The sequence below is a fragment of the Pseudophryne corroboree genome, chromosome 7, assembly GCF_028390025.1.
Source record: "Pseudophryne corroboree isolate aPseCor3 chromosome 7, aPseCor3.hap2, whole genome shotgun sequence".
NCBI lineage: Eukaryota > Metazoa > Chordata > Amphibia > Anura > Myobatrachidae > Pseudophryne > Pseudophryne corroboree.
The window spans coordinates 336,620,257-336,645,346 of record NC_086450.1 but is presented as its reverse complement, the minus strand read 5'-3'; the positions used below and the strand labels follow the sequence as shown (position 1 = coordinate 336,645,346).

Here is a 25,090-nt window from a genome sequence, read left to right as displayed (position 1 = left end):
AGACGGTAGTGCCACCTTTTTTGACAAGCGTGTGAGCGCTTTATCCACCCTCGGGGATGTCTCTCAACGTACCCTGTCCTCTGGCGGGAAAGGGTACGCCATCAGTAACATTTTAGAAATCACTAGTTTTTTTTATCAGGGGAAGCCCACGCTTCTTCACACACTTCATTCAACTCATCTGATGGGGGAAAAACCACTGGTTGCTTTTTCTCCCCAAACATAATACCCTTTTTAGTGGTACCTGGGTTAATGTCAGAAATGTGCAACACATTTTTCATTGCCGTAATCATGCAACGGATGGCCCTAGTGGAATGTACATTAGTCTCGTCGTCGTCGACACTGGAGTCAGACTCCGTGTCGACATCAGTGTCTGCCATCTGAGGTAGCGGGCGTTTTTGAGCCCCTGATGGCATTTGAGACGCCTGGGCAGGCACTGGCTGAGAAGGAGTTGACACTGTCGTGTAAAACCTTCCACATATCCATCCACTCTGGTGTCGACCCCGCAGGGGGTGACATCACATTTATCGGCACCTGCTCCGCCTCCACATAAGCCTCCTCATCAAACATGTCGACACAGCCGTACCGACACACCACACACACACAGGGAATGCTCTGACCGAGGACAGGACCCCACAAAGTACTTTGGGGAGACAGAGAGAGAGTATGCCAGCACACACCACAGCGCTATATAAACAGGGATTTACACTACCCAAAGTGATTTTCCCTATAGCAGCTATACATACAGTTTATGCGCCTAAATTTAGTGCCCCCCCCCCTCTCTTTTTTACCCTTTGAGCCTGGAAACTGCAGGGGAGAGCCTGGGGAGCTGTCTTCCAGCGGAGCTGTGAAGAGGAAATGGCGCCAGTGTGCTGAGGGAGATAGCTCCGCCCCTTTTTCGGCGGGCTTCTCCCGCTCTTTTATTAATATTATGGCAGGGGATTTTTACACATATATAGTTTATTAGACTATATTATATGTTGTTTTGCCAATTTAAGGTACTCTAATTGCAGCCCAGGGCGACCCCCCCCAGCGCCCTGCACCCATCAGTGACCGGAGTATGTGGTGTGCATAGGGAGCAATGGCGCACAGCTGCAGTGCTGTGCGCTACCTTAATGGAGACCGGAGTCTTCAGCCGCCGATTTCCAGGACGTTCTTGTTGCTTCTGGCTCTGCAAGGGGGACGGCGGCGCGGCTCCGGGACCGGACGTCCGAGGCTGGGCCTGTGTTCGATCCCTCTGGAGCTAATGGTGTCCAGTAGCCTAGAAGCCCAAGCTAGCTGCAAGCAGGTAGGTTCGCTTCTCTCCCCTAAGTCCCTCGTAGCAGTGAGTCTGTTGCCAGCAGATCTCACTGAAAATAAAAAACCTAATAAATACTTTCTTTACTAGAAGCTCAGGAGAGCCCCTAGTGTGCAACCAGCTCGAGCCGGGCACAGATTCTAACTGAGGTCTGGAGGAGGGGCATAGAGGGAGGAGCCAGTGCACACCAGTAGTCCTAATTCTTTCTTAGAGTGCCCAGTCTCCTGCGGAGCCCGTCTATTCCCCATGGTCCTTACGGAGTTCTCAGCATCCACTAGGACGTCAGAGAAACAAATGATGGTGCCAGTAAGCGCAAACCAGATGGGATGGCATGGCATTGCAGAATGCTGTGGTAGCCATGCTGTTTAAGTGTGCCTTGAATTTTGAATAAATCACCAACAGTGTCACCAGCAAAGCACCCCCACACCTCCTCCTCCATGCTTCACAGTGGAACCACACATGCAGAAACCATCCGCTCCCCTTCTCTGCATTTCACAAAGACACGGCGGTTGGAACCAAAAATCTAAAATTTGGACTCATCAGACCAAAGTACAGATTTCCACTGGTCTAATGTCCATTCCTTGTGTTTCTTGGTCCAAACAATTCTCTTCTTCTTCTTGTTGATCCTCAGTAGTGGCTTCTTCGCAGCAATTCAACCATGAAGGCCTGATTCACACAGTCTCCTCTGAACAGTTGATTTTGAGATTTGTCTGCTACTTGAACTCTGTGAAGAATTTATGTGGGCTCTAATCTGAGGTGCTGTTAAGCAGCGGTTTCAGAGGCTGGTAACTCTAATGAACTTATCCCTCTCCTGGGGCGGTCCTCATGAGAGCCAATTTCATCATAGCGTTTGATGGTTTTTGCAACTGCACTTGAGGATACATTCAAAGTTCTTGAAATTTTCTGTATCGACTGACCTTCATGTCTTAAAGTAATGATAGACTGTCGTTTCTCTTTGCTGAGTTGAGTGGTTTGTGCCATAATATGGATTACAACAGTAGTCAAATAGGGGTGTCCACTGTGTACTAACCCTACCTCTGCACAACACAACTGATGGTCTCAAACACATTAAGAAGGCAAGTAAATTCCACAGATTGACTCTTGACAAGGCACACCTGTTAATTCAAAACTATTCCAGGAAACTACCTCATGAAGCTGATTGAGAGAATGCCAAGAGTGTGCAAAGCTGTCATCAAAGCAAAAGGGGGCTACTTTGAGGAATCTAAAATATAAAACATATTTTGATTTGTTTAACACTTTTTTGTTTACAACATAATGTGTTATTTCATAGTTTTGATGTCTTCAGTATTAATCTACAATGTGGAAAATAATAAAAATAAATAAATAAAAACCATTGAATGAGAAGGTGTGTCCAAACTTTTGATTGGTACTCTATATATAAATAATATACACACACACACAAAAATAGATCATGTGCAGTGTTGTCACTGACAAATATATAACACAGCATTACCATTGTAGCTCCAACTATTAGCGGGCTAATGAGAAGAACCGGGGGCTCTGGGATATGGTGAGTCATATTCCACACAGTGTAGAACAGGTCTATATAGCAGATAAGGGCCAACAAAGCAGCGAGACACTGCAACAAGAACAAAGAAGACAAATGAGAAACTGCATGAGGAATTATTCTCACATGTGGATTCTGGCTTCACTGTTGCCAACAATGAAACCTATCTTTCTAACCATGGGGGTCATTCCGAGTTGTTCGCTAGCAAGCTGCTTTTAGCAGCTTTGCACACGCTAAGCCGCCGCCTACTGGGAGTGAATCTTAGCTTATCAAAATTGCGAACGAAAGATTAGCAGAATTGCGAATAGACACTTCTTAGCAGTTTCTGAGTAGCTCCAGACTTACTCGGCATCTGCGATCAGTTCAGTGCTTGTCGTTCCTGGTTTGACGTCACAAACACACCCAGCGTTCGCCCAGACACTCCTCCGTTTCTCCAGCCACTCCCGCGTTTTTCCCAGAAACGGTAGCGTTTTTTCGCACACACCCATAAAACGGCCAGTTTCTGCCCAGAAACACCCACTTCCTGTCAATCACATTCCGATCACCAGAACGAAGAAAAAACCTCGTAATGCCGTGAGTAAAAATCCTAACTGCATAGCAAATTTACTTGCCGCAGTCGCACTGCGGACATTGCGCATGCGCATTAGCGACTAATCGCTCCGTTGCGAGAAAAAAATAACGAGCGAACAACTCGGAATGACCCCCCATATACTGTATATAAAGGATGTTCCTTGTAAAATAGTTATAACATCATTATTAACACAGCTGCTGCTGTACATAAAGTAACACAAGTATTTGGCCACTGTAGAAAGTTCTTTATCTGCACACACTGTAAATGCTTTGTTAGTATTAAACACCTACAGTATACCTGTTTGAGCAAAAGTACACAGAGTTGTTACACAGATAGCAGTGCTCCCAGACACGAGCATCCTAAGCTATAGAAGCAATGCATACTGTACATGGAAAGTCAGTCTATATGAACTCCATTAGCATGTGAATAGGTATGATTTACACCACATAAGACAGATGACTACAGCCCCGTACACACGGGGAGAAATGTGTGCTGAGTGATCTATCAGTGACCGCTCAGCACACATCTCTCCCCCACTCAGCACACAGCGCGATGTGTGCTGAGCGAGGCGGGTGCCGGGGGGGCGCTCATTCCACCCAGCGGTGAAATGAGCGACCTACTAGACTGTTCATGCAGGCCAATCTAGCACCGGCGATCGCGACGTGCGGGGCCGCGCATCACTACTGCTGTGGGGCATACACACTGGGAGATCCATGCTTAACTTCTAAGCAATCTAGTCAGATTACTTAGAATTTAAGCACGGATCTCTCCGTGTGTACCCACCTTACAGGGCAGGCAGACACACTTAACAAGTTAGTGTACAGTTAAGACCCTAAAGGGGGGTACACACGTAGTGACGTGTGCTTAATATCTAAGCGATCTGACTAGATTACTTAGAAATTATGCACACATCACTCCGTGTGTAGGGGTGACGGCGACAGCGATGCGCGGCCCCGCGCTTCGCTATCGCTGGCTCTAGATTTGGCAGCATGCATGTCAGATCGCTCTGACAGCATGCAGTCAGATCGCTCACTTCACCGCTGGGTGAAGTGAGCGTTTTTGTTTTTTTTCCTCCTCGGTTAGCACACATCGCTCTGTGTGTTGGGTGTCCAGAGATGTGCACACATCTCTGAGAGAAATCTCTACGTGTGTACCCCCCTTTACAATACTCAAAATGACCTAAGGGTTATTTCACACTAAATCAACACAGGTTTCAGCCTACCGTTTCAGATTGTGATGAAATTTGGTATAATAAATGCTGCCATGGATGTAAAGAAAACTCCCAGGTCTTAGGCTGATATGTTTAATGGTTTTGAAGTTACTGTATATTCCTTTAAAGCTGCAATTTTTGCACAAAAAATTTGCTATTAATGTTTTTGGGGGTTTTTAATTGTACTTACGGCACACCTAATTGAGCTAGAGAATTGGGCAAGGTCTCATTTTAAACCACTTTTTATGGGCTTTCATAGGATATATAACACAGCAGTATGTTTCATAAAAATAAAAAAATATTTAAAAAATTTGGAGTTTCTCAAAAAACAATATTTACTATTTTTGAAGAGAAAAAAAAACCACCCTAAAAAATTGTTCATACTGCTGTTAATAAATCCTCAAAGTTTTGTTTTGGGATCATGATGGGATCACATGTTGAAAACTGTATGTAAAAATCAACAAACAAAGTTTTTTCTTGTACAGTACTTTATGTGGTAACCAAGAAACTGACCCAAGGCCTGATTAATAGTGTCACAGTACTCAGCTGTGGAATACCGTACAATGGGGGTAATTCCAAGTTGATCGCAGCAGGAATTTTGTTAGCAGTTGGGTAAAACCATGTGCACTGCAGGCGAGGCAGATATAACATGTGCAGAGAGAGTTAGATTTGGGTGTGGTATGTTCAATCTGCAATCTAAATTGCAGTGTAAAAATAAAGCAGCCAGTATTTACCCTGCACAGAAACAAAATAACCCACCCAAATCTAACTCTTTCTGCACATGTTATATCTGCCTCCCCTGCAGTGCACATGGTTTTGCCCAACTGCTAACAAAATTCCTGCTGCGATCAACTTGGAATTACCCCCAATATGCTAATGCTGCAGGAGGCTTCTGAAGAAAAAAAAAAAAAAGAAAACGCCTGACAACACTGTAGATCCGTGAGCTACGTCCGAACATGCATCATCAGATTACCATCGCAACCATTACTTGTAATGTCTGCAGTCATCACCCATCTTGGCAAGTCTTATCTTAGTCAGAACAGACCAGGAAGAATGCAACGACGCCCACGTCCTGCCCCCACATGGCCACAGCATGTCAATCATGCAGCGGCTTAAGCGCACAGTGTGTGACGACGCAGGACCCACTCTGCACAGGAGGGGTCCGGCTCATGCGCAGTGCACCCACAATCGTAGATGTACGCAAAAAATTGGGTTTGCATACAACTATGAATCAGACAGTCACTACATTATACTAGTAAGACAATATGACACCCACGTAAAAGCATCCCAACCTAAAACGGCAATATGTATATACATGGAAAACTAAGTTATTTATATGCAGCATGCTACTAATGTGCAGGTATTACTTATACAGGTGGAGTATCCCATATCCAAATATTCCGAAATACAGAATATTCCGAAATACGGAATTTTTGGAGTGAGAGTGAGATAGTGAAACCTTTGTTTTCTGATGGCTCAATGTAAACAAACTTTATTTAATACAGAGAGTTAATAACAATATAGTATTAAATTACCTTCAGGCTGTGTGTCCAAGGTGTATATGAAACATAAATGACTTGAGTGAATGTACACACACTCTGTTTAATGCAGAAAGTTATTAAAAATATTGGCTAAAATTACCTTCAGGCTGTGTGTATAAGGTGTATATGAAACATAAATGCATTCTGTACTTAGACTTGGGTCCCATCGCCATGATACTGTATCTCATTATGGTATGCAATTATTCCAAAATAAAGAAAAATCCGATATCCAAAATACTTCTGATCCCAAGCATTTTGGATAAGGGATACTCAACCTGTATTTTTGCTAATCACAATACCCTGATAGTCACCTAATAACCTTGTCCAGTTACTCATGAGTAGACAAGTAGAGATAACCCTGATTGCAAAAACGGCAGTCAAGACTTCCACAGACAAATATGGCCAAATATAATAGGGTCTGAGTTTGTAAAATGTGTGAGTTTAGCGCTACTTAGGGGGTTATTCAGTAAGGATTGCAGATTCTGCTAAAAAGGGACCTCCAATAATAGAGACGCCTCCAGTAATAGATACGCCTCACCCCAGGGGCTATTAGTAGCAAGACCTGTATACTATATGGCAATAGAAAATTTAGAGATCTTGGTTACATATACTGTATTTTGCAAAAAATATAATAAGCCTCCAGGCCAACACTTTGAGGAGTCTCTATTAATGGAGGTCCCTAATACGAAGTATAAGTCCCAAGATCTCAAAATTTTATATTACCATATAGTGTACAAGTCTTGTTACCAATAGCCCTAGGTTGAGTCGGAAAAACCCTTTTGTTTTTTTCTGTTTAATAGGATGCAGGAATATATAAACTTGCATGTTTCCCGCAATTCCGCAACTCGCACACAGCAAACTTGCATCCAGAATGTTTTTCTTAGGAAACATACAACTCAGGCAATGTAAGGTGAGTTTGCCAGAAACATGCACAGATCAGTGAGATATATGCATGCTTCTGTTTGTAAAAGCAGGTTCACCTATTCCAATGTAGATCGCATCCTCTTTGTTCCAAAGTAGGCATCCAAGGGGTTAAAAAAAAACACAGGTCATGCAAACCAAGCCAGACTGAGGGGCCACATGTGTTTCCACATGCTGCCCCTCTACGCGAATGATAGGACTCCAGGTGACTGCTGTCACTAGGAGACCTGTGAGCCAATCAGCTTGGGCCTCCTGTGGAGCGCCACATTGATTGGCTCTGTGTGGCTGGGCTGTCAGTCAAACTTTGCCCCATAGAGAACACTGGTGGAAAAACCTTATTGCTATTTATGATGGGAACCACAGTATTCTGCAGTTAACCACAAGCTCAATAGAGCAAACCCTCAAGAGTGACCTGTATTGTGGCTGGTTATGCTTTGAGGGAGTAAGGGGACTGCTTGTTGATTTATATATTTTTATTTTAACTCTGTTTTTACTTTTCCCGATAGAAGCATGCATAGATAGAACTCAATGATCTGTGCATGCTTCTGTCAAAACTTGCACCTTGTAATGAAACTCGCTTACATCTCACAATGCCCTAGCCTCAAGCTTACATCTCACAATGTAATAGCCTCAAGCTTACAAACTCGCAGGCTATTACATTGTATGAGAAGGAGCGAGTTTGTCCCGCAAAAAGAAAACTTAGACCCTATTACATCCCGCCCATAGTATTTGTTTTGAGCTCATTCATGTTCGTTTCTCAGCCATATTGTGGTCATTTATAATCTGCTCTAATGCAATGCCATTCAACAGCCATAACAGCAGCACAAGTGAGAATACTAAGGGGTATATGCAATTGCGGTCGAATTCCCAAAATTGTCGAAAAACTGGACTTTTTCTCCAAAACAAAAAAAAATTCGACAATGCAATTCAGTACTTTCCGTCAAAAAAACGGACTTTCAAAATTCGACTTTTTGAAATTCGACATTTGTCAAATTCGACATTTCTGCAATGGTACAAATGCGGCAATTCCACAAAAGTATATTCAATTGAAGTTTGGAAATTCGACACAGTTTACACATGGGACCCCTTTCCCCGAATGCAGAGACCCCCCCGTGACTGCTGTCACAGAAAGGTCTCTTAAGCCAATCAGCGAGCGCAACGTCCTGGCACTCTGCTGATTGGCTGCACGTCTGAGCTGTCAGACAGCGCATCGCAAAGCCTCTCCATTATACTCAATGGTGGGAACTTTGCGGTTAGCGGTGAGGTCACCCGCGGTCAGCGGCTGACCGCGGGTAACCCCACCGCTGACGGCAAAGTTCCCACCATTGAAAGTAATGGAGGGAGCTGTGCGATGCGCTGTCTGAGCTCAGACGCGCATACAGCCAATCAGGTGAGTGCAACGAAGTAGCGCTTTCTGATTGGCTGAAGGGACCTCTGTGACAGGAGTCACGTGGGGTCCCGGCATTCGGGGAAAGGGGTCCCATGTGTAAACATGGGACCCCTTTCAGTCCGTTGGTCGGGTGTTCGTTTATTTTTTTTGCCAAGTACGAGGATTTATATCTGGACACTGGATTGAGGTGAGTATAATTTTATTCACAGGTACCCCGGATCGTCGGATCAGGAGACGTGGCAGTCGGCGGGTCAACATAGGTAAGTATGTGTGTGTCGGCAGGTGTGAAATAAAGTTTTACTCTCAAGGTGTGTGTCTCCTGTTTTTATTTGGGTATTTTTTTCCAGTAGTACTACAGGTACCAGCGGGCCCGTTTTTCTCCCGCATGCTGGTACTTGTGGTTCTCCAAGTACCAGCTTGCGGGGGAGGCTTGCTGGGACTTGTAGTACTACAGGAAAAAACAATATTCTTGTCATTTTCTCAAGGCTATCAGCCCCCCATCCGCAGCCCTTGGATGGGGGGGGACAGCCTCGGGCTTCACCCCTGGCCCTTGGGTGGCTGGGGGGGACCCCTTGACTGAAGGGGTCCCCACTCCCCCAGGGTACCCCGGCCAGGGGTGACTAGTTGGATATTTAATGCCACGGCCGCAGGGCGCTGTATAAAAGTGACCCCCGGCTGTGGCATTATCTGTCCAGCTAGTGGAGCCCGATGCTGGTGTAAAAAATACGGGGGACCCCTACTCTTTTTGTCCCCCGTATTTTTTGCACCAGCACCAGGCGCAGAGCCCGGTGCTGGTTTTAAAAATACGGGGGATCCCCTGTCCATTTTTTCCCCGGATTTTTAGAGCCAGGACCAGCTCGATGAGCCCGAGGCTGGTTATGCTTTGGAGGGGGGACCCCACGCAATTTTTTTTCGTTTTTTTCCCCGTTTTTTAAAAATCGGAACAAAATCGGCCGTTTTTCGTCAGCGGGACTGTCGAATCCGTTTTTTATTGAATATGGTCAATTTCGGCACCCACTTGCCGAAATTAGACGGTCGAATTGTGTCGAATTAAAAAACGGCCGAAAAATTGCCGCGATTCGCCGCTAATTGCATATACCCCTAAAGCTGGGTACACACTGTCCGATGTCTGGCAGATGCGACATCGCAAACGATATATCGTAAGTGCATATACACTGTACGATGTATTGTCTGTGTCCGCACCCACCCACATCCCGGATCATGCAGACCTGTCAGCTATCTTCAGTTCTCAAGTGCAGAACAAAAAAGATATCTGACGTCATATACAACCCACAAGAACGCGCATCATATACAATATCTCCCATACAAACTGTCCGATGTGACAGATACAGGTTGAGTATCCCATAATCAAATATCCGAAATACGGAATATTCTGAAATACGAACTTTTTTGAGCGAGAGTGAGATAGTGAAACTTTTGTTTTCTGATGGCTCAATGTACACAAACTTTGTTTAATACACACAGTTATTAAAAATATTGTATTAAATGACCTTCAGACTGTGTATATAAGGTGTATATGAAACATAAATGAATTGTGTGAATGTAGACACACTTTGTTTAATGCACAAAGTTATAAAAAATATTGGCTAAAATGACCTTCAGGCTGTGTGTATAAGGTGCATATAAAACATAAATGCATTCTGTGCTTAGATTTAGGTCCCATTGCCATGATATCTCATTATGGTATGCAATTATTCCAAAATACGGAAAAATCCGATATCCAAAATACCTCTGGTCCCAAGCATTTTGGATAAGGGATACTCAACCTGTATATCGTATGAGCTGGCGGCTCGAAAAATATATTGGGTGCACACCAGACAGTATGTACCCAGCCTTACTTTCCATAACAAAGCTAAACATATTAGACAAATCTTCAGAGAACATATTCATTGGTTTAAACTAATTAACATGGTAACATAGTCATCAGATGAGCCAAGCTGTACACTTGTTGAGATGGCTTGCACACAGATATCAATGTGATTTATTTTTTCCCCATGTAGTTTTAGTTGTTTTTTTTTTTTTTTTTAACAAAATACGTTTATTTGGGTAGACCAATAGATGTACAAGAAAAAAAAAAGAAAGGAAAAAGAAAAACCCTTAGAAATGAAAAATAAAAAAAGCAAAAGTCAGGATAGGTAGTGGGGCATTCAAGAAGGCCGTCACAGGACCCAAGCTATATCCAGTGCTGTGGGCCTAATTAACCATTTGGTGGACATGTTTCGGGACCAGAACAGTTATACTGTAGATTACTGAAATGTTCCCCTTCCTTCCAACTTAACATAGACATAGGCGCTCAAATGAAGGAGGCATGCGCAATAAAGGAGATTTTAACCACTTAACAGATGATTATTCTGGCGAAAATCAGCTCAGAAATTGTCAGATTTTTTTTTAATTTAAAAAAGCTTAAAAAGTATTTAATAAAAATTTTATTTAAAAAAAAAAAAAAACACCTAGGTGGTGTTTTACATCCCCCATACCCCCGTGTCCATAGGCCCTCATTGTAAAATCACTAACCCCCTATCAGAAATAGCCCCTCCTGTGGCAAAAGATCCCCAGCTTTACCCACCCCCAACCCTCTAGTGGTAATAGACCTCCATCACCCCAGTATCAATGCTTACTCCCCCCCCCCCACACACACTGTTTAGTGCTACCCATACCCACCTCCCCATGTGTCCCTGTGTGTAAATAGGATTTCGGTACCTACCGGTAAATCCTTTTCTCGTAGTCTGTAGAGGATGCTGGGGTCCACATTAATACCATGAGGTATAGACGGGTCCACCAGGAGCCATTGGCACTTTAAGAGTTTGAGTGTGGGCTGGTTCCTCCCTCTATGCCCCTCCACCAGACTCAGTCTAGAAACTGTGCCCGAGGAGACAACATACTTCGAGAGAAGGACTTAACACAGACAGTGGTGAGATTCAAACCAGCTCACACATACAAGGCAAGTCAAGACAACTAGCTTGAACTATTCAGCAACGGCTGAAACATTACTTACCAAGTAACAATGCAGTACTCAACTAAACGAAGTGGTACTGAACCAAATAACAACAGAAGGAAAACGAAGCGCTGGGCGGGCACCCAGCATCCTCTATGGACTACGAGAAAAGGATTTACCGCTAGGTACCAAAATCCTATTTTCTCTTACGTCCTAGAGGATGCTGTGGTCCACATTAGTACCATGGAGATGTACCAAAGCTCCCAGAACGGGAGGGAGAGTGCGGAGGCTCCTGCAGAACTGATTGGCTTCTGATGATCTGAAGTTCAGTCAGAGTATCGAACTTGTAGAACTTTGCAAACGTGTTCAACCCCGACCAAGTTGCCGCTCGGCAAAGTTGTACTGCCGAGACACCCCGGGCAGCCGCCCAGGAAGACCCCACCTTACGAGTAGAGTGGGCCTTAACAGACTTAGGACATGGCCATCCTGCTGTAGAATAAGCGTGCTGGATAGTTAACCTAATCCAGCGAGATAGAGACTGCTTAGTAGCAGGACACCCAATTTTCTTGGGATCGTATAGGACAAACAGGGAGTCCGACTTCCTGTGACAAGATGTTCTCTTCACATAAATCTTCAGAGCCCTCACTACATCCAAGGACTTTGAAGAAATTGAGGAGTCAGTAGCCACTGGCACCACAATAGGTTGGTTGATATGAAATGCCGACACAACCTTTGGAAGGAACTGCTGACGAGTCCGGAGCTCAGCTCTATCCCCATGGAAAATCAAATAAGGGCTTTTGCATGACAAAGCCCCTAGCTCAGAGACACGCCTAGCAGAAGCTAAGGTCAACAACGTGACCGCCTTCCATGTAAGAAATCTGAGCTCCACCTCCAGTAGAAGCTCAAACCAATCCGACTGGAGAAACTGCAAAACCACGTTAAGGTCCCATGGCACCGTAGGCGATACAAAGGGAGGTAGGATATGCAGAACTCCCTACAAAAAGGTCTGAACCTCAGGGAGGGCAGCTAATTGCTTCTAAAAGAAAATGGACAGGGCTAAAATCTGAACCATCGCAGCCCCATATCCACTCCTGCCTGCAGGAAAAGGAGGAAACGTCCCAGTTGAAATTCCACCGCAGGAAACTTCTTAGACTTACACCAAGAGACATATTTTTTCCAAATACGATGGTAATGTTTAGACGTTACCCCTTTCCTAGCCTGTATGAGGGTAGGAATCACTTCTTTCGGAATACCCTTCCGAGCAAGAATGATGCGCTCAACTTCCATGCCCTCAAACATAGCCGCGGTAAGTATTGATAGGCGAACGGACCCTGCTGCAGCAGGTCCTCCCGAAGAGGACTCGGCTCTTCTTCCAGTAGATCCAGAAGGTCCGCGTACCAAGCCCGTCTTGGCCAGTCTGGAGCAATGAGGATCGCTTGAACCCTTGTTCTCCTTATGAGCATTAGGATTCTTGGGATGAGTGGGAGTGGTGGAAACACGTACACTGACTGGAACACCCACGGAGACACCAGGGTGTCCACCGCCACTGCCTGAGGGTCCCCCAACCTGGAACAATAATGCCGAAGCTTCTTGTTGAGACGAGAGGCCATCATGTCTATTTGGGGTAGACCCCAAAGATCTGTTACCTCCTTGAACACCTCAGGATGGAGACCCCACTCTCCCGGATGGAGATCGTGTCTGCTGAGGAAGTCTGCTTCCCAGTTGTCTACTCCCGGAATGAAAATGGCTGACAGCGCCAACGCGTGCTTTTCCGTCCAGAGGAGTATTTTTGTGACATCTGAAATTGCCACTCTGCTCTTCGTTCCGCCCTGTCGGTTTATGTAAGCCACTGTTGTTACGTTGTCCGACTGTACTTGAATGGCCCTGTTTCTTAGAAGAGGGGCCACCTGAAGAAGACCGTTGTAGACGGCTCTTAGTTCCAGAATGTTGATGGGCAGGCCGGCTTCCAGGCTTGACCACCTTTCTTGGAAGGTCACCCCTTGCGTGACTGCACCCCAGCCCCAGAGACTCGCATTCGTCGTTAGCAGGACCCAGTGCTGAATCCCGAACCTGCGACCCTCCAGCAGGTGAGGCAATTGGAGCCACCAGACAAATTCTCTGATGCATGTGGAGGGGATATCCCGACCACTTGTCCAGGAGGTCCAGTTGGAAGGTCCGAGCATGGAACCTCCCGTACTGGAGAGCCTCATAGGAGGCCACCATCTTTCCCAATAGGCGAATGCATTGATGAACAGACACCCGGGTGGCTTCAAGACATCCCGGACCAAGGATTGGATCACCAACGCCTTGTCCCGCGGAAGGAACACCCGCTGTACTTCTGTATCCAGGATCATTCCCAGAAATGACAATCTCCGGGTTGGTTCCAAATGTGACTTTGGAAAATTCAGAATCCACCCGTGACTCTGAAGTAGCCATGTTGTGAGAACAATGGATTGCAGCAGCCTTTCCCTGGACGATGCCTTTATCAGGAGATCGTCCAGATAAGGAATGATGTTCACACCCTGTTTGCAGAGTAGCATCATTATCTCCGCCATCACCTTGGTAAACACCCTCAGTGCTGTGGAGAGGCCGAATGGCAGGGCCTGGAACTGAAAATGACAGTCCAGCAATGTGAAGCGGAGATAAGCCTGATGTGGCAGCCAGATCGGAATGTGAAGGTACGCATCCTTGATATCCAGTGATACCAGGAATTACCCCTCTTCCAGACCTGAAATCACCGCCCTGAGAGACTCCATCTTGAACTTGAACTCCTTTAGAAAGGGTTTCAATGATTTTAGGTTCAGGATGGGCCTGCCCGAACCATCCGGTTTCGGTACCACGAAAAGGTTCGAATAGTAACCCTTTGTCAGCATGTGCGGTAGTACCGGCACAATGACTTGTGCCTCCACCAGCTTTTGGACAGCGTCCTGTAGTACTGTGCTGTCCTGCAACAGAGTTGGCAAGCCCGACTTGAAAAAACGATGAGGAGGGAGACTTTGAAATTCCAGCCTGTATCCCTGAGAGACAATATCTACCACCCAGGGATCCAGGCCGGACGAGACCCAGATATGACTGAACTGTCTGAGTCCCGCTCCCACAGGCCCCACCTCTGGGCCCTCCCGTCCACCGTCATGCGGAGGATTTAGGGGTATCTGAAGCTGGCTTTTGTTCTTGGGAACCTGCAGCGGCAGGTTTCTGGACTTAACCTTACCTCCCCTGAAGAAGGTATTGGATGACTTGGCCTTTCTGGTCTTGTTGGGCCAAAAGGACTGCTGCGTAGCTGAGGAGAAGGATCTCTTCGGAGCAGGTGCTGCTGAGGTAAGAAACGGAGACTTACCCACTGTAGCGGTAGAAATCCACGCGTCTAGGGCTTCCCCAAAGAGAGCCTGGCCAGTATAGGGTAGCGACTCCACACTTCTGGATTCCGCGTCGGCTGACCACTGGCGGAGCCACAGACCCCGACGAGCTGAAACAAACATGGAAGAAATTCCCGCAGCCATGGAACCCAGATCCTTCATGGATTCTACCATGAAACCTGCAGAATCATGAATGTTGCGTAAATACAATGCAACGTCATCCCTATCCATCGTATCCAAATCCTCCAGCAAGGCAGCCGACCACTTCACTATTGCCTTTGCAATCCATGCACTAGCAATAGTGGGATGCAATATGGCCCCTGAAGCAGTGTACACTGATTTCAGAGTATTATCAATTTCCTATCTGCCGGCTCCTTCAAGGCGGTAGATCCAGGTACCGGTAAAACCACCTTTTTTGAGAGTCTGGATACAGACGCGTCAACAATTGGCGGATTTTCCCACTTTTTCCTATCCTCCTCAGGGAAAGGAAAAGCTACCAGAATCCTCTTAGGAATCTGAAACTTCTTTTCAGGATTCACTCATGCCTTTTCAAATATAGCATTCAGCTCTTTTGACGGAGGGAAGGTTAGCAAGGCTTTCTTATTTTCAGTGAAGAAAGCCTCCTCCACCTGCTCAGGTGTGGTATCATTAACATTTAACACATCCCTGATAGCCTCTATCAACAACTGCACCCCCCTTGCGAGAGATGCGGACCCCTGCAATACATCCCCATTACCATCTGTATTGTCAGAATCGGTATCCGTGTCGTCTTGTGTAACCTGCACAAGCGCACGTTTGTGGGGGAATATAGTGACCCGAGGAACCAGACAAGGGTCATACAGCCATAGAGGACTGCAATACCTGGGTTGCAGACTCATTACTGGCAACCCTGTCAGAAATCTGAGAAATCCAAGTCTTGATAGAGGAAAACCACTCTGGTTCCCTTGCTGGAATCTGTGCTAAACCAGTGCTAACCTGATTACATGGAATGGGATCATCCTGTGAGGATAAATCCACTGCAGCATATGACACTATCTCTGGACATTGCTGCTGGTGACCACCAAACACACCACATACACACAGGATGGGGTAAGACAGAGTTTCCCACCCCCAAGAATGGCAAGAGAGAGACAGAGATTGGAGCCAACCCACACCAGCGCTTTACACAAGGAGAAACCCCTTATCAGCGCTGACTTGTGCTCCTTAATAGGACACACAGTCAAACAATCAGCCTCCCCTCCCCTCTACAACCCTCTGGTACCGTAATACAGTAATCTGGAGCTGCTGTGGAGGGACCAGGATCTTCCTTCAGCTATCAGCATGCCGGAAAATGGCGCTGGATCGCTGCAGGGACCGCTCCAAGGAGAAGCTCCGCCCCCTTCATGGCCCTGTCTTCCCGCTCTTCTGCATTTGAAACTGGTCTGAGGAGTTGTGCTGGCTGGGATCCCTGGGGACCGACAGGCTTGCTGACCGGTGTGAAAGGTAAGTGCTGGCCCAGGGCACCCCTCACAGCGCCGCACAGTGTGCCTCTGGTACCGTCCGGGAGCTCGGTTAATACCACGCTCCATCCCCTGTTGCCGCCATCTTCACACCGGCCCCCTGCTTGCTGGGGGGGTGGTGACTAACTCACTACTGCTTCAGCTCTGTAAGGGGTCGGCGGCATGTTGCTGGGGTGAGCGGTTCACCTGCGGCGGAGACCGATCAGCCCCTCTGGAGCTCAGTGTCCAGTCAGCGGAGTCAGTGGCTCAGACCCCGCAGTGCGGACACTGCTCCCCCCCTTAGTCCCACGCTGCAGGGAGGCTGTTGCCAGCAGCCTCCCTGTAAAATAAAAAAAACTCTAAACTAAACTTCATTAGGAAAGCTCAGGAGAGCTCCCCTAGCTGTGACCGGCTCCTCCGGGCACATTTTCTAAACTGAGTCTGGTAGGAGGGGCATAGAGGGAGGAGCCAGCCTACACTCTTAACTGCCAATGGCTTCTGGTGGATCCGTCTATACCCCATGGTACTAATGTGGACCCCAGCATCCTCTAGGACGTAAGAGAAATATTGTTTATTTTTATTATATAACCCCCTCCTCCCCAGCTAGTGAAAGGTATTTTGGAAGCCTCCCATATCCCACGACCTCATGTCATGTCACTGAGACCATCCATCCCTACATGCCCCCACTGTGAGCACATGTCCCGCGGGGCATCCATCGTTGTCCGCCCCCACTGTGCTTCTGCCCGCTCACAGTGGGGGTGTACAGAGATGGATGACCACAGCAGCTGCGGCTCTCTGCAGCCGCCAGGTGTGCGCTCACAGTGGGGGCATGTAGGGATGCATGGCCCCGGCAGCTGCGGCTCTCTGCAGCCGCCGGGCATGCGTTCACACTGGGAGCAGACAGCGCTGGATGTTCCCGGTAGCTGCGGATCTCTGCAGCCGCTAGGTGAGGATGGGAAAGGCGTTGCCTCGGACAGTCCGACTGCTTTGGTGTGATCAGTACACACTGTGGGAGGAACCGAGAGTGTAGGGGGACCAGGACAACTCTATGAGATTGGCGGCTGTGGGAGTATTATCTTCTCACAGCCGCCCAGTAGGCGTTAATGACTGGTCGCATCAGATACGACCATGTCAGGGAAAGCCCAGCCTGGTGTGGTCGCATCTGATGCGGCCATGCCAGGCAAGTGGTTAACGGAGAGCGGAGGTAATGAAGGATTTGAAGGCACTGACACGAGGAAGGAAGACCAAAGCGTCCCCAAATAAAGAAGGAGCAAATATGACATGGATAAACCTATCTATACCACGGTCACACTATGGTGCTGCCATTTTGCTGTCACAACTTGGGGGGAACAGAGAGTGATCTCATAATGTAGTCAGTGGAGATGGGTTAGGGGAGAGATCGTCGGTGGTGCATGATTCATCCCATAACTGGAGAGTGAAGTTAATAGCAGCAACAGAGTATTCCGAGGCTGGTCTACATTCCCCAGGTAGCCAAACCAATGTGCCAGCTTAAAAAAGAGAGTGCTCAATGTCCACCCATTTATGAAATCCCGGGCAGAGTGCCATGATATGATATGATATGATTACGGTTATAAGCAACGTAGTAGAATTGCAAGACAGGAAGCCCTAAGCTCCCCTGAGACTGTACCGTTGCTGATAATCGAAAGCCTAATGTGTTTATGACCGCCCTTAAAAAACGATTACATGATTTTTGTAAGGAAGTGAGAGGCACTGAAACTGGGAGAGTCTGGAAAAGATATAATGAACGGCGAAGGAAAATCATTTTAATAATGTTTACCCTACTAATCAAGGAGACATATATGAGATCCCAACCACCAAAATCCCATGTTAGAGAGTTTTAAGCAGAAGGGGAAACTAGCTTGATAAAAAGGAGGAATGGGTTTTGTAATATAGACCGCAAGATACTCAATGGCGGAGGGTCTCCAAAGATATAGGAACACAGAAGCACCTGTAGATGGATGGGGGGGGGGGGTCAGATACCATTTGTCAAAACCATAGAAGAGGGATGAGAGTAAAGGGCTATGATGGCCTAAATAAAGTGGCCACGTCTCGTGTTGTCCAAAGCTGATGGCCCTGTATGAAACCCAATTGATCAGGGTCAATCCAAGAAGCTAAAACAGCCTATTATCTAGTAGCCAGCACTTCGGCAAATAATTTGAGGTCTGCATTTAAGAAAGAAATGGGCCTTTAGTTGGTACAAAGGAATGAATCTTTCCCGAGTTTAGGGATAACTATGATGCGGAAACTGTGGAATCAGAATAGTAAGGGGTTCCATGCATAATCTCATAAAACACATGAACCATGTGTGAAATTAGTTGTGGGTCGAATGTTTTAGATGGTTTCTGGGATTTAAGAGCAGGCTCAAGTTCCTTGGACGAAATGTCGGTGTTCAGGAGCCTATGAGTGGACCCATTAATTGGAGGTAAAGCACAGGAATTAAGATATAGTTGGGTCTTTGCAAAAGCAGAGAGGTCAGTAGGAGTATCAAGATTATGTAATGCTCAGTCTGAGAAGATCTTATTGATAAGTTTAGGGTCATACGTCGGACAACCAGATGGCATCTTTAATTGAGTAGATGGCCTGGGTAGCCTTTTTAGCCAATAAAGTGTGAGCTGGATTGCTTTTGTCACAGAACTTTTGAGTAGCCCAACGCAGAGACCATTCAACCATCTGGCCTTGGAAAGATTGCAGTTCAGCTTTTGGCTTAGAGAGCTGGGAAAGAACCTTGGAATGAGTGCATTTATGTTCCCTTAGTCAGCACCCATGTAGTTTTTTTACACAAGCACTGGGGGTTGGAACCGGGAGTGGTATGCAAGGTCGACATTGTCTAGGTCGACCTCTATTGGTCGACAGTAAGTAGGTATGGTTTCTAGGTCGACATGTGCTAGGTCAGCATGACAAAAAGGTCGACATGCGCGTTTTCACTTTTTTTGGTGTCGTTTTCTCCATACAGAACCCCAATTAGTGCACCGTGTTCGTTCGCCATGCTTCGGGCAAGGTGACTCGCTACGCTGCGCTCGGCACAGGTTACCGTTCCCAATTATAGTACACATGGATCGTAAAGTATGAAAAAGTTCCAAAAATTAAAAAAGTGAAAAACCCATGTCGACCTTTTGTCATATCGGCCTAGAATATGTCGAACTAGAAACCATGTCGACCTATTGTGGTCGACCTAGAGACCGAATACCGTTGGAACCACAGTTACCACTGTTGGGCGAGTATGGGCAGACTCAGAAAAACAATATAAAACATGCAAATAAAGCAAATCCAGAGCTGTGCGAGTTCCATTACATTTCTCCATACTCTAATGCCGGGATGCCCTAATGTCCACTTAAGACAAAACCCAGGAAGTTGTAAAGCTAGGTGTAGTGACAATGAGGCTGTGGTAAACTGCAATTTCGCTGCTACATTTCTCTGCATAAATTATTCAGACACTGAATAGTGCTGCTGGAAAGACAACATGACATTATAGTTGCCTGCCACGTCTATATTCCCCTGGCTATACCGTTAGAACGCTCCCATGGGACACCTGTAACTGCTGGTAACTCTGCACATGGAAACAGGTCTTATTTAGCTTTCTAGAGAGCATCAGCAAGCAGAGAACTCAAATGGCCAGCCTGATACTTCTAGGAACAACCTTGCTAGCCAGTTATTACCCTCAAATTGCTTTAAAACATACAGTAAAAAAGATAGTAACAAGCATCAGTTATTTCTTTTATTGGTTAAAAGTAGTATCATAAAGTTTCCATAGTGGGAATATGCTTTGCCCTCGAAACTAGTAAATGTATGTTTTGAACTTCTTTATGGACCGGTGGAAAAAAAACAAAAACCATACAGTACAGCTTGAAGCTTATCGTCCGCAGTCAGGCAATACACACTTTATACTATATATTATTTATATATATATATATATATATATATATATATATATTAACGTACAGTATGTATGTGCGATATACTACTGACCTTAACTCAATCAATAAACCACTGTTTTTGTGACTATATTTATCTAGCAAGGCCAACACCCAATGGCTGGTAGCATTATCAAAGTTATGAGCAAAACATTATTTTGTAAACAAAACTGAGAAGCAACGACCTAGAGATCACTTCACTCAATTATTTTCATGGAACAGAATAATTGTTTAAGTAGTTTCACCTAGGTCATTATTAATTGCATGCTACCGGTAATGTGACTGAGCCCGATTGCAGGTACCTATCATGCTAAGTGCAATTTAAGGACCACTAATCTCAGTTCTATGTCCTTTGTCACAAATTGCCTACTCCTGGCTCCTCTCCGCCTGGGCTGCACGACTTCAATGAAATGTCCTACATAGAAGAAAGGAGCCCATCCTAGGTGAGACTAGAGAGGGCAAGTGGCCAGGATAAAATGGCAAGTGTTATTCCTGTTTCTAATACGGGCACAAAGCGCATGGCTGGGATGTAATAACAGCATGATGTGTACACAGATATGCTCACTCTCACTTTGTGGTATATGTAGAAGTATGGAAGAGCCAATACATTCTGAAAAACAGTTTTGGGACACAGTATGCAAGAAAGATTATGGGAGGGTTCAGAAAAAATAAGTGTGCAATTATAATATTTAGAAAACGTAGTTTGGAAAAATACCCTTCTTCGTTACCTAATTAATATGTGCACATTTATACAAAGGTCATGTAATTGCATAAGTACTTAGTAAGCCTCAAGACACAGAAACCAGTCAGACAAGCTGGGCCATGCAGTGCATTGTCCCAGAAAAGGACATATTATAGTGATAGCAGATTTTCTCACTGGCCTTCAAAATACATTTAATAACTTTATTACGAGCATAGTAGTGTAATACCCCTTTCACGCATGCAGCTACAGCCGGGTTTTTGCATGTGAACGTGCATCAAACTGGGATTTCTGCATGTGTGAAAGGAAACAACCATGGAAATTGCCAGCAGTTAGACCCAGCAAATCCCAGGGTCACAAAGCGGCTTTAGGTATACTGTTTCTACTAAATTATACACATTGTATGACTGGCAATAGGACATTTCTGTAAATGCTATAGTACAGTGTTCTCCTTCAGATAAAGAAACAAATAAATAAAATTACACCTAGCAGGAATTCACTGCAGAATACTTACTGTTTTTGCTTTACTGAGCAATGACATCCTGATATAGTCTCTGCCATAATGTATGATATACAGTATGTAAAATGGTGTACAGACAAATAGGTAAAAGCAGGGTATCCAGTAAAGAATGGTGTTATGAAAGCACCAGGAAAAGTCAGGGTTATCGGTGTGCCAGGTCTGGTTTACATCCTGCAAAAAAAATAAACACATCCTTAAATGTAAAATAAGCTGAGAGGTAAATGTACGACAAGAAAGCACACAGCAGCAGTGATAAGAAGCAGGATGTACAGTATGGGCCTATATAACATAATTGGGACACTTATATGACTCAAGTTGTGCTTGATCCATAAAAATCATTTATAATCACTTATTCTTGGATGCTAATTTCATTCAAAAAGCTGCATACGTTTCTTTTCTAGTTCATGGATTTCAAATCTGTGTCTGCAGGTCCACATTATTTCTCCAGGAGTTCACCCAGCAGATAAAGCTGGCCGCACCAGTTACTATCCTGCCTCAAGGCTTACCAGCTGAGAGTCAAGGTTCCAGAAGTAGACGAATGTAATAAGATCCAGACATACACTGGCAGATATATTGGCCAATCAATTGATCGACCAATATATCTTTTGCTGATCTGCTGGTGTATACCAGCAATATTGCTGGGTACACACTGGAAGATATATCTGCAGATCAATGGATCTGCAGATACATCTACAGCTGGATTGGGCAGTGTGTTGTGCGTACACACTGCCAGATCAGTCGTGAAGGACGTCACAAGCTGGGTGGGCATTCACATGCGCTCGTCCAATTCAACCGTCAATCACTGGCGACCTCTGCAACATGTGTATGGGCGGTCTACACACACACAAAGATGCACCAATATATCTGTAGATATATTGGTCATCATGTGTGCAGCACAGCCGACGCAATGTGTTTGTGAACGATGGCGTTCACAGACATATCGTTGGTACACGCTGTGGCCGAAGGGCCAGCGATATATCTGTTGCTTCGATAGAACGGCCAATATATATCGTTCAGTGTGTACCCAGCATTAGTGTAGTCAGAATACTACACATACAGAACTTAGCAATCATCTTTCCATTGCAATTACATACTGTACTTGTCCAATAATGATCCTATTTATTTCAATAAGATCATTATCAGACAAAGAAGCCATTTTTGGGCGAGTACATCTCCTAATATTATAACATGGGGCCAGCATTGGTCTCACAGGGGGCCAGATGTACTAAGCCTCAGAAAAATAAAGTAGAGTGATAAACTACCAGCCAATCAGCTCCTGTCATTTTTCAAACACAGCCTGTGACATGGCAGTTAGGAGCTGATTGACTGGTACTTTCTCACTCTCCACTTTATCACTTTTCAAGGCTTTTCCCCCTTTACCATGTCTTTCTGCACTCCGTTATGTAGAGTGGGCTATAGACCACGGCCAGGGCGCAGAGATGGTGGGGAGCACAGCAGAGTGCCATATGATGCCTCTTAGCAGCCCTAACCACACCATCACTAATTAAGGGATAGAAGAAAACAACATTTTGAGTAAAAGCAAGAAGCCCACTTAGGGGTCTATTCATGAAGCTGGGAAAAGAGTGGAGAAAAGGACCAATGGAGAAGTTGCCCGTGGCAACCAATCAGCTTTGAAGAAAGCCTTTACCAAGTACATTCTATAAAATGTAAGGGACATGCTTATTGGTTACCATGGGCAACTTCTCCACTGGTCTGTTTCTCCACTGTTTTTACTGTTCGTAAATAGACCCCTTAGAGTGGGGAGATAAGCAATGATATAGAAAAGCCAAAGAACAATAATTAGCTGCAGCACCAACAAATGTAGTCTATGCTGAATGTTATCCACACACATAAATAATAAAATAAATACTGTCATGATTAAGACACACTAACGCAATCTATTACAGCTTCAGCTTTACCGAGTACAGTTATAAAGCTGTTCCACTAAAATAGCTGTTAAACAGGGCACCTCTGAATCTCCACGGATGTTCTTACTGTTTTCCAGAAAGACCTCACCTTCTGTGCTAAAACTTTTCACCCCATCCTCTATCTGCAACACTGCCCTTCCAAACTGCAGATAAGAGGAAAGATGTCTGGGCAAAGAAGTCTGTGCACAAAGATAGAACATAGCTACCTGGTTGCACTACATTCTACAGCACCTAGACATTCCCAGTACCTACACGAGGGTCCTGTTTGTCGATTTCAGCTTGGCCTTCAATACAATCATCCCCAGAATCCTCCATCCCAAATTACTTCGGCTAGGGGTCCCTGAAGTTACCTGTTCCTGGATAGTAGACTTCCTGACAGATAGGACACAGGTGGTGAAAGCAGGGGAATTCACCTCTCAAGCGTGGCCCATTAGTACAGGGGCCCCTCCGGACTGTGTCCTCTCACCCCTGCTCTTCTCCCTGTACACAAATGACTGCATCTCAGAGTAAATCAGTAAAGATCAAATTCGCCGACGACACCACTGTCATCGGCCTCATCAAGGACGGGGAAGAATCGGCCTATAGACAGGAAGTAGACCGGTTGGCCCAGTGGTGCAGCCACCACAAACTTGAGCTCAACCCCCTCAAAACTCTCAAGATGATAGTGGACTTCAGGAAGAAGTCAGCTAGAGCACCTCCGCTAATGATTGCTGACAGTGTGGTATCGCTAGTGGAATCCTTCAAGTTCCCTGAGACCACAATCTCCCAGGACTTTAAATGGGGGTCCAACGCTGATCCCACTGTCGGGAAAGTGCAGCAGAGGTTGTTCTTGCTCAGGCAACTAAGGAAGTTCAACATCCGACAGAAACTTCTGCTCCTCTTCGGTACTGTGCTCCCCGATACTGGTATGGTACATCTCCGCCTGTGCGAGGGACAGATGCAGGCTCCAAAAGGTGGTCAGAACCGCAGAGAAGATCATGAGGGCCGACCTTCCCTCAGTCCAGGACCAGTACCTGTCCAGAACTAAAAAGCGGGCAACGAAGATAGTAAAGGACCAGCTACACCCCGGCCACAGCATGTTTAACTTGCTTCCTTCAGGCAGGCGTTACAGGGTCGTCCCCAAGGGACCACCAGAAGCCTCAAAAGTTTCTTTCCCCAAGTGGTCCGCCTGCTGAACTCCTGAACATTGACTGACTAGACGCACATGTAACTCACTTGTGTATGGTATACCTATCTGTCTGACTTTACTTGCCTCAAGTCTTTTTGAATATGATGCCAAAAGCTTGGCACACCTACTGTATCTTTGGGCAATTTCGCCCATTCCTCTTTGCAGCACCTCTAAAGCTCCATCAGGCTGGATGGGAAGCGTCGGTGAACAGTCATTTTCAAATCTCTCCAATGATGTTCAATTGGATTCAAGTCTGGACTCTGGCTGGGCCACTCAAAGACATTCACAGAGTTGTCCTGAAGTCACTCCTTTGATATCTTGGCTGTGTGCTTAGGGTCGTTGTTACATAGTCAGTGAGGTTGAAAAGAGGCAAACTGCCCATTGGGTTCAACCTGTGTTCTGTGATAATGTATTCATATTATAATGTGCCTGCTGAAGTAATGGCTTAGTTGTCCTGCTGAAAGATAAACCATCGCCCCAGAGCAGGTTTTCATCCAGGATGTCTCTGTACATTGCTTCATTCATCTTTCCCTCTATCCTGACTAATCTCCCAGTTCCTGCCGCTGAAAAACATCCCCACAGCACGATGCTGCCACC

At 45.7% G+C, this 25,090-nt stretch overlaps 1 protein-coding gene across 2 annotated transcripts in view; it reads right to left on the bottom strand.

Moving 5' to 3' along the window:
* Window positions 1-25,090, bottom strand: part of LOC134945223 (multidrug resistance-associated protein 1-like) — a 337,654-nt gene that overhangs the window by 268,407 nt on the left and 44,157 nt on the right. For both annotated transcript variants that reach the window (XM_063934380.1, XM_063934379.1), the window contains exons 3-4: window positions 21,392-21,568; window positions 2,769-2,894 (exon numbers count right to left, since the gene is read on the bottom strand). In XM_063934380.1, the coding sequence (XP_063790450.1) occupies window positions 2,769-2,894; window positions 21,392-21,568 (303 nt within the window). The remainder of the gene's footprint in view (window positions 1-2,768; window positions 2,895-21,391; window positions 21,569-25,090) is intronic.